The sequence below is a fragment of the Acanthisitta chloris genome, unplaced genomic scaffold (assembly GCF_000695815.1).
Source record: "Acanthisitta chloris isolate BGI_N310 unplaced genomic scaffold, ASM69581v1 scaffold10529, whole genome shotgun sequence".
NCBI lineage: Eukaryota > Metazoa > Chordata > Aves > Passeriformes > Acanthisittidae > Acanthisitta > Acanthisitta chloris.
This window is the reverse complement of record NW_008693097.1, coordinates 1-10,650: the sequence shown is the minus strand read 5'-3', so window position 1 is coordinate 10,650 and position 10,650 is coordinate 1. Positions and strand designations below refer to the sequence as shown.

General features: G+C 37.8%; 1 protein-coding gene across 1 annotated transcript; it reads right to left on the bottom strand.

Moving 5' to 3' along the window:
• Positions 1 to 1,583: 1,583 nt before the first annotated feature.
• On the bottom strand, positions 1,584 to 10,544 carry CCDC107 (coiled-coil domain containing 107; the record flags this gene model as incomplete). Its single annotated transcript, XM_009082946.1, has 6 exons — positions 1,584 to 1,973; positions 2,560 to 2,669; positions 3,766 to 3,856; positions 5,135 to 5,201; positions 6,964 to 7,169; positions 10,422 to 10,544. Coding segments are annotated over 6 exons (902 nt in total), but the record flags the coding sequence as incomplete, so codon positions are not given.
• Positions 10,545 to 10,650: the final 106 nt, after the last annotated feature.

Sequence of the window (10,650 nt, the reverse complement as noted above, 5' to 3'; positions counted from 1 at the left end):
AATCCACAGCAGTGATTAATTCAAACACTGTCCCAGGCAGGGAGACCCTGAGGGAAAGGACATCACCACCAGCTTCTGGAAGGCAGCAGGACTGACCTGCATCCCCCAATGACCTCGGCATCACAGCACACCTGCCTCCCATTCCTTCATTCCCTCTGATCTATGGCTTTGAAATTAGTTTCAGTTCACTTTAATTTATTAGGTATCTCAGAGAAAAGCCTCTATATGCAATGATGATTTTTTCAAACCGTTCCAGTTGTCCTGAATGACCAGACCAACATCAGGTATTTTTAAAAAATCAAATTGTGTCCAAGTACCAGTTCTGATTCATCCGTTGTGTCTTGGGGAAGAATCTGTCATCTCCTGAGAAACTCTGGCTTTGCAGTCAATTGCTTCTCCAAAGTTAGGCAAAATCTCACCCTAAAACTACTAACACACTGATGCTAAAGATGTATTTCTGGATGCTGCTGCTTCCAAGGCTGTGAGATCCAGTTTTAGAACCAAAGACATACCATGTTTCTACACCAGAATGAACAATTCATTCCATTTCAGTGAGTGACACGGTAATAGATTTAGTCCCTTTAAGTACAGTACATTTCCTCCATAAAAACAAATGCATATGCTATTTTCTTGTAAGAATGAGGATGGCAAAAGAGTTCAGGCATTATAACTGGCCTACTTAAAAGATATGCAATTATAAAACACAAAATTTAACAGCATTGTACTGTCAGACCTCCCTCTAGGGCAAGTCCTGTCATTAAAGGCTGGCTGGCAGTACCATCGGCATGGGTGTTAAGTGAACAAAAAAAAACCAGAAAAAAATAAAGGTATGGACAAAAATGATTCTGGCAAAGAAATGCTTTTCTTAATACTGACCTAAAAAGGCCACTGTCACATTGAAAAAAGACACCCCTGTGCCTCCCAGTTCTTGAATGACACATAGCAATGCATCTGTTAATTCTGATGTAAGTGTATTACAATGAATCAAAAGGCCAGATTATATTGTGTTAAATATGAAATAGAGACACAGTACTAATGGGTATCAGTCAGTTATTAGACAGCTACTGAGTTTAACCAGTGACAGGTGTAATGATCCAGAGTAATGCATTGGGGTTTAAACTGACATACAAAACTATACATAATTGAGGAGACTGCAGACTCAGACATAATTCTTTTCATATGGTGCCTGTGGCTAAATTTCTCTCTGCAAATAAAGAAAAAGAAAATGAATCTTGAAGACTTAACCCATACTGCTTTTCATACTCCCCTAGAGAAAAGCTTTCCACAAAGAGCTAAATTCATCAGTGCATGCTCTTTAATGAACTCAAGAGTCACAGTTCAAGTGGCATCATGCTTACTAATTACAAAACACTTATGAAATACCTATTCTTTATAGTCTCAATTAAAAGATATTCTAATATTTTAATGAAGCATCAGATATAATTACACTGCATTATATACAGAGTACAGAAATATCTCTAGAGGGAAAAAATAAATAGAAAAAATATGTAAACAACCTGAGTAAAATTCTGCTGCCACTGAAGTCAGTTACAGAAATGCCATAGGTAGGAGCACAGGCAATGTTTCACCCTTCTTCTTAAAGCATATAGCAGTGCACATAACTTCATTTAAAACAGTTTAAAGTGCATACAACATTATTGAAAAAAATCATAAGTTATCAAAAGTTTTCATATGCAGATTCCATTCATATCTACTACGTCTCCTCAGTCCCTCTTCTGATTCAATGGCATCTCTGTTTATCATTTCTTGGTCTTCTACAACACCTGGTTCCAACTGATGTATTTGACATTCATCATGTAATTCATGTTCTTCTATTTTGTAATCACTATCAATATCCTCCATCAAATCTTCATTACTGTCATCTTCTCTGTTGTCCATTTCTTTCTCTTGAGAATGTTCAGCAAATGATTGAATGAGATCTTCAAGTTTCTCATTACAAATGTGGCCGAGATCTTAGAATTCACAAAAAAAAAAAATCAATATTAAAGTTTAATAGAAAGGCTCTAAATTTCAGAGTCAGTTTAGAAGTATTTCCTTTTATTTGCTTCCTCTCTTTTACTGAGACTCAACTAATGCAAAAACTCGTCAGATTTCTAGTGAACGACTCTTAAGACCTAAGATTTCTCTTGGGCTACTATGCAGCTCTTGGAAGTCTTCAATTGAAACTACTACACAATTTACTGTTTACTGCTTGATGCAAGCATTACCCACAGCCTCAGAGGTCCTCACTTGAGAATCCTCAGACTAAAGTTAATCCAGTACTAACAGACTGCTTAGGAACTGACAATCCAAAAGCCTGTTTTAACACAGCAGAATGTGACTCTTTGGTCCATCCCAGTTCAATGTCTTTTAGCACCTATGTATCAAAAATTTGAAACTGGATACACCTCAAACAGAAAAAATGGTTCTAATCCAGAATAAAACTAATTCCACAGAAACTACCTAAGATGCATAGCTGAACATTACTATAGTTAAGATCTATTTATTCTTTTAAAATATAAACCACTTGATTATCTATCTATCTAGAAATTAAAGTACCTTTCATCTTGTTTTCTGAGTTATCCAATCCACTTTCTTTCATCAGTCGTCTAATTGATTGGAGCTGGGTCATTATTTCATCTTTCTGCTCACATGCTAAAGCATTAACACTAGAAAATAAGACAAATGTTAACAACTAAAAGATTATCTTAGAAGTGAGTGCTTAGTAATACACGAGATTGCAGTATTTCCTTCCATGGGTAAATACCATAGTTAAGTTTGCAACATGTTTAGGTCAAGCTTTCCCCTGAGAACTGTCTTTTGAGAACTGGAGAGCCTGTCATGTACACACACTGAGTAATCTAGTCACTGAATTCTAACACTGGAGCCCCAACTGGCCCAGCCTGAGTGATGACTACTGAAAGAAACAAATATCCAAAGTAATTCTAGTTTTAGTACAACAATGCCCAATACAGAGCTTTACAGTTTAGAGGCTTTTCTTGTTTAATTCAGATTTTCTTTACTCTCCTCCCCATCACTACCAGAAATTTCTTTGGCAAATTGGTTGGTGAAGTTGCTGCTTGATACTTTCAGCACAGATTAACTTCAGAAATACACTAAAGGAACATGTTTTAACCTGAGTTTCTTGAAGGATGTCTGTCTACACAAAATGTACTTCGTGGATAGTTTTATTTATAATAGATGACTAAGGCCCTAGTTTCTCAAGAAAAGAACTTCTCTAAAACTACAAGGAGTTTATATTTCTTATTGCCTTGTCACACTACAATAGAGAAGTCATAGTTCCCCGAAATAAACACAATCACTTCACAGGTTCATTTCAAAACAAAAATTAGCAGCTAGACCTTAACTAATTTTGTCTTCTAATTATATCTAAAGGAAAAACCTCTTTCTGTTACCAGAAATCTAATTCCCACAAGGGCTTAAAAATGCTACTGGGCTTACGTATATTTTTAGTATTAGCCTCCTTGGTCAGCATTAAAGTTGAACTTGTTAAGCTGCAGTAACATGAGCTTTTGCATTTATGTTTGGTGAAGAAGAGATGAGAAGTGTCCGTAGAAAAGAACACAAATTGCAGAAGAGGTATTACATGCAAAAGGCTACAGAAAAGTTAAGTAATTAAAGAAGGTTCCTAGACACTGTTCCTTACCTACATACAATGATCATTTTAAAAACTCTTTGTTAACATGTTGGAGAATTGCAATTAACAGAAAACAACACTAACTGAGATGTTTTAGAAACACTCACCAGTTTGAAAGTGGATCCAGCTGAGTCAATAAAGAATTTAACATTTTCTCTGTCTGTGCTAGATGTTGCTCCAGTTCTAAAAGCTGATGCTCTAACAAGAACAAACAAGAGGAAAATATGAAAAGAGGGAGGCAGAGGGAGAAGGAAAGGGGAAGGGGGATAGGAGAGAGAACATTGTAAGCTACATCTTTACAATACCAGAAGGATATTAATTCATATTTTTGTTGGGCACATTCAAAACCAGGAAGTTTATTTGATCTATAATATTCTAGAGTATGAAAAGGGAGAGGTGGAGGTAATAACAGAAGCCTTACTATTTGTGAACAGAAGTCCTTCTCACACAGTGAATTATCTCCCATAGTGCTCAGACAGACACCTTTGTAAACACTGAGCCACAGTGTGGAGCTCACCTTCCCAAGTCTCAAAAACTGTGCAGTTCCAAGACTTCCTGAGGTACAGCTACTGTGTTTACACTTAATATACTCCCATGGATTTGTCTTCTCGCATCTCACAAACGCATTCAATGCTTAATGCACCTAGAGTCAGGAGGAGTAACTCCTCCTAAAATACTATTAGACTCTGAAGAAAGAAGAATGCAACATGCAAGGATGGTAAGCAGGCAGTGTAGCAAATCACAGCTAAACCTGATTACAGATCTGGTGTACAGAGACACCAAAAGAGGTTGCTAGTTGTTTAATTAACTAAAAATGTGTCTCTTACAAGGGGACGAAAAAGCAAACAGGGAGAAAACAGTTCAACTTTGATGTGCCATAACTTCTGTTAAAAAAAAGAAATATTTTCTGTATGTATGTACTGAATAGACTGAATTAGTCAAAAGTACTCTGTATCATAAAGAAAAAGATTGCATCATTTATTCTCTCTTTTCTATAAACATTTAATGTTTTTGACAGATCTCTAAGTTGGCCTAGAAATCTAACAGTTCTTTAGACATACTGCTCTACTATCAATACAGTTCAATTTTAAATCAGATCATTATATTCTTTTAAAATACTCTGCTAATCTAAAGATTATAGTATTTTAAGATATCCTATTTAAACATATTCTACTGAAGAAAACTGAACATATCTTAAGTGAGAAAAACATCAAACATTAAAAGGCAGAGAATCACACAATATTACTATGGCTCTTGTAAAGAGTATTACCATATGAAGTATTCAAAGAGACATCAAACAAGTGTTTCAAATATACAGAATAACAATGTGGGTTTTTTGTAGGTTCTTAACTGCTCTTAAGTAACTTAAAAGATTGTTCTCATTTAGCCAGACTGAATCAAGGAAAACATGTAGCTTTGTTCCAGCAGGAAATAAGCATTTTTCTTGAACATATGCATTCTGAATGGGTATCTTACCTGTTTCCTTTGCCTTGTCTTCTGTACTTTTTTCCTTTTTGGAGAGACTTTCTTCTTGTGACTTCATCTTTAATAAATACAATTGTGTTAAAAGAGTTCATCACTATTTATGTATTAAAAACAAAAATGCATTTAGAAAATTACTGAAAGTAAACAACCACCACAAAAATGTGTTACATTTTCCTAGGTTACAATGTAGGGTATAACCAATGGTATGTATTCTATTAATGTCTCCACAAGCTGTTAAAGCACGTGGGGCAGTGATCTATCTCCTACTCATCCCTGATGGCTCCCTCAGAGGCTGTCTCTGTTTAATGGGCTGTCTGAGACCCAGGCATGCACAGAGTGACATAGTCCCATTGTGAGATGCTTCACCCCAAGGGGAGGAGCCAAGCATTCCCACAGGGATATAAGCTGGGGTTTGGACCAGCACAGGAGCCCTTACCTACTGGATTCCCAGAGGACAAGAGCTACCACTGGACTTTCAGGTGAAGTCCAGATCTGCAGGATCACTGCTCCAACAGACCCATCACTCCAGGAGGACTGCAGCACCATTTAACCAGACTACTACTACACCCTGACTGACAAGGTGTCAGGTTGCTTTCTGACTCTGTCAGTGGTTTCCTTTTGTACTTTTGCATTTGTTGCTTTGTTTTTCCTATTAAATTGTATTTCTGACTTGGAGTCTCTCACTGGTTTGCTTTCAAACCAGCACATACATTAATGAAACTTTCCTTCTGTGACACCATCTTCCTGTCTTAAACTAGCATTTATGATTTTAAGCAATGACAACATGACTGACAGAAGCTGTCAAAGAAAGCAGTTGCTATTTCAACTCCAGTTTCCAAAAAGCAACAGAAAGAACCTCCTATGTTACTGGATCCAGTTTCCTATAGTTAACTAAAGATAGAACTTCTTTCTTGAAGTAACAAATATCCTATTGCAAAAACATTTACATTTAAATCCTAGGTTACTGGATCCAGTCGCCTACCATGAAGTAATGAAGATACTATTATAAAAAAATGTACATCTTAACCCTACAAGTGTAAGATGTCCTAACACCCAAAATATTGGGTTTATGATTTTTAAATCTTATACTAAACTGTGCAGCCTCTATGTTCATCTCGCTAAGCTGTGGTAATTTCCTCATATGTGAAATAATATGAAACTGACCACAGAAATTAAGATGCTGTCTCCAGTCCTGTTTCTGTTCATTTTTTTTTCCTCTGAAGGCAAGCTAAAATATTCCAGGTGCACTCTCAGTATTGCAAGTGCTGTAGTACCACTAACTATAAATAATACATATCCAGACTGATTATTTTTAAAAAACAACTGATCATGTGTTCTTTTTTAATTTACAAATGGGAGAAAAGGTATCCCATTTCATCTATGTTACAGCCGCATGATCAAATGAGAAGTCCAAATAACAGGTCGAGACCAGTCACTATTCTAGCTAATTGCTAATCTAAGACTATTGTTCTGCAGGAATCCTCATTCTGAAGAATGAAAAGAAAGTGAAATACTGATGAGGCTTAAGTTACTGCCTTAGGTAGCAGCACTGCTTAGGTTCTCAGATTATTATCTGAGGTCGGGGAGTGAGAAAGATTCTCACTTCAAGTGTCTAAAAACAGGTAAGTCAGAAGCCTTCATAAGGAAAAATTAGATATGCTAAAATTTTAACTTTGGACTTCACATTCAAAGTCAAGAGTGCAAGAAATGGCTTTCAGACAACTACATGCATGGGCTCAAAACTGGAAAAACAAACAAAAAGCCAAGCAGTTACATTTCCTTCTAATTTCAATAATTTAATGCTTTTTTCTATGACTTACCTTAAGAAGTTTATATGCTGCAAACACTCCAACTCCAAGAGCGTACAATGGCATGAGGGTGAAGGCTAACTCTCTACCATTTCCTCTTGTTCTCTCACTTTTTATCTCTTTTCCCACTGCATGTCTCATCTGCTGAATACTCTGGTAAGTATTACTGTCAGAATTCCCTGGACTCCGGTGAACTTGATAAACTGTCTGAGGACTACCTTAAAAATTAAATTGAGAGAAAGACAACAAAGTAAGAAAGGAAATTAAGGGTGCAGTTAGTTTCACAACTGGAATTTGTTTTCTTCCTGTGTAACCATCTTTGTTCATCACTTTCCTAAGGTAGTGTGGGCAGCCCTGCATCCAATAAAGTTACCAAAAAAACTAATTAAAAATCACTTACAGAATGCACAGTTAAATGTAGGTAGCAAAGGCTCCCAAACCAAGCTTGGTTTCTATAATACACAAGTTTTAAGTTTCTTCCTTCATAGCAACATTGGCAAACCCTCAGCAAACCACAGAAAGGGTAGACGTAACAAAAAACAACTTAAATCTTGAAATTAAAGTAAACTCAGAGAAATTATTTATAACGCTAAAACACTTAGTGACTAATGCAACAAAAGAAAGGAGTTATTTACAAGCAGAATTGTCTGGTCCCAGAAAAAAACAAACTTTTGCTGTTTTGACAGTAAACTCAGTGTTACATGAATATTCCCACTGGCTTAGAAGTACTGCATGCACGTCTGGAAATCAAATATTTAGGAGGAAAAGATTACACAACAGCAAAGAGATGTAGCCTTGGAAATCTGAACTATTTCTGCATGTAATTTGCCTGCCAGAACAGGGAGCAGATGAAAGAACAGCCAGTGTCATTGTTCAACTTAGGAATTAGTGATTTGGTAGTTAAATCAAGGGTTCATGGGACAGGCACATAACAAGCAGTACTATCAGCTAAAGAATGCAGATGCCTGCAGAGACAGACAGCAGGTGACTGCAGGACTGTGAAGTTTTACACTGACACCTCAACTGACTGCCTAGACTTATGTTTTCAGATCTGTTTGAACATTCAATTCACCGTCACTTAATGTATCAGAACTCAGTATGGGTAAAACAAGACTGACATTCTATAAAAACTCCCAAACAAAAGACCATTATGCAAATCACTCCTTTTAAGACTGCAACAGTGGCATTTCAAGAATTCACAGTAACATATCAAGTGCACAAGATGGAGCCACAATCGGGTAGAGGAAAAAAAAAATTAACTCCCAGTGAAACAACTATTTGGCTACAGCTTCTGTCACATACAAGAGAAAAAAATTAATCTAATTCTGCTAACCTAAGCTAGTACTTTGAGATGAGAGGTCTTGAACAGTGTTTTAGAATTGCCTAAATTGGGGAGTTAGAGAAGTTTTTCAGACCTCCTGGGGACCTCCTGGGAGGACCCTGAGCGTAGCTGCATTTACCATCAGCTCTGCAGGGAAGGCGTGCCAGGCATTACTGCAAGTTCTTCCACATGTAATTGATCGGTTTGCAACATGAACATTCAGAGTAGACTTTTTATCTGCGTGTTTGCTCATTGGAATTCGAAACAGAATTAGAGAGTTACATAAAATATTAAACACCCTAGCTGATACAATCAGTACCTTCATCATTTAGTGCAAATTCAGGCAGACAATCTCCCTTTCAGGACAAGTGGGTTTAGACTTACAAAAACTGCACTAACTGATCTGGAAATTACATTTTATCTTACATATATTTTTCATCCTTTCAGAATGTTTCACACTGATTACTAGTTTTAGGTTTACACTCACATTTTTTCCCTACTTGTGTTTTTAATGTCAATGAGAGGTTTTACTACAATACCTAATACAACAGATGAAAAAAATTTCTACAGGTCATACAAATAAGAATGTGGCAAGGGAAAACACCTTCTGGGCACAGAGCCTCCTCTGTGCCCAGAAGGAATGCTGAATCTTAATGGAGTCCAGTGTCCTGCACCACAGAAGAAACAGCAAAGTGAATTACTAGCCAAACAGGAGAAAAGAAGAGCCCAGAGAGGTGAGGAGATCTGCCTGACACTTATTTTACTCAGTGCTTGGCCAATACATCAGTAGAATCAGAGGCATGTGAAGTGTTGCTTTTTTTTTTTTTCAGGGTTTAGTTTTAAAAGAATTTGATCTATAGGAAATATACAGCTACCATATAATTAAAAGTAATCAAGCAAAACAGGCCAGGCTAGAGCTTATGAAGCACAGTAAGTTTGGCATAGCTGGGAAGAACATGTTAGCAGCTCCAGCCTGGACTTTTCTGCCTCCCAGGGAAAAGCACACACATCTAGAGGATTGCAGCAATTATCTGATACCAGGGGATCTAAGAGCACAGCTCCCTGTTTCTAGGTTAACCCTTTGGAATCACATATTTAACTCCTTCTGCAGCTTCGCAGGAATTAACTGCTTTACACAATCCTAGAATGGACAGAAAGGAAAATAAACGTGACTCAGATTACACTGTTTACAGCTTTGTACCATTTGCACCCTCCTCTTGTCATATATTACTTTCAATTAGTTATGTTACTTTCAAAGTTCTTCATTATGTTACAAAATTAGCAGAGTATTGTTAATTGGTGCAGAATTAACAAGCTAGCTAAAAGAACTTATCTAAGACTAACTGAGTAAGTCTCAAAGAGGGAGTTGAGAATGCACCCAATGAACATAAATTCTCGCACCTGTGACTAGCAGTGCAGAGGAACCAGCAGAAATCAACCAAGATCAAGATAAGGAACTTTATAATCTGCAAACAGGTAACGAGCTGAGCCAAGACCATATATGGAAGACTCAAAGTTCATGGAAAGGACACTAATGGACATACTTTCAGCAAGAGACCACCAGAGACCATCCAAAATCCCTGTGAAGACCCCCAAGAAGCCCACTGACCCAAAAGTGGGCTAATTAGCATAAGAAATGAGAGACTCACTAACCAACAGAGGACAGCATACTAATTAATAAGAGTTAGATAACTTGTGACCAATGAGCACTAATTTCTTTGTTTTCTGAAATGCATAACTAGTTAAAAGTTTGGATAGCTGGCATGCAGCTTAGAGGAGTATCCCCTGTGCATCTGGTGTCGCAATAAATAATGCCTGTTCTTAATACTGCATTGCTGTTAAGGGGTTTGATTCACGATTTTGGTGACATATCTATCTCTGGGTTTGCAGTGCCTAGGAAGACATCACCAGTAAATCACAGAGCTACCTGAAGAAAGCAGGCTTTTTGTGACTTTCAGAAACAAAGGTGGCCCTTTGCACCTTGAGCTAAACGGTGATGTACATGGCTCAACAGACATTGATACCACCCAAGCTCCAACCAGCAGTAAGCTGTCTAGGCCGAGCAGTGATATCCTTCCTAAACAAGCATCTTGGACTCTACTCAATAAACCACCAGGTAAATTCCACACGGCTCCGAGCACATATTTACTAACACTTGGCTTCCTTATCGCACTCCTAACCGCGCAGGAGCTTTTCCCCGCGGCACCTCCCAGCTCCTGCCCGCGCCCTCCTTGCACCGCCGCCGCACGACTCCTGCGCTTCAAAGGAGTTTCTAAGACAACACAGACAAAAAGCAAAGCAATAACGAACCATAAACGCAGAACCGAAAAGGGGGTGCGGAGGTGAGCTCCCTGCTCCCCGCGGCTCCCCGAGCCCGC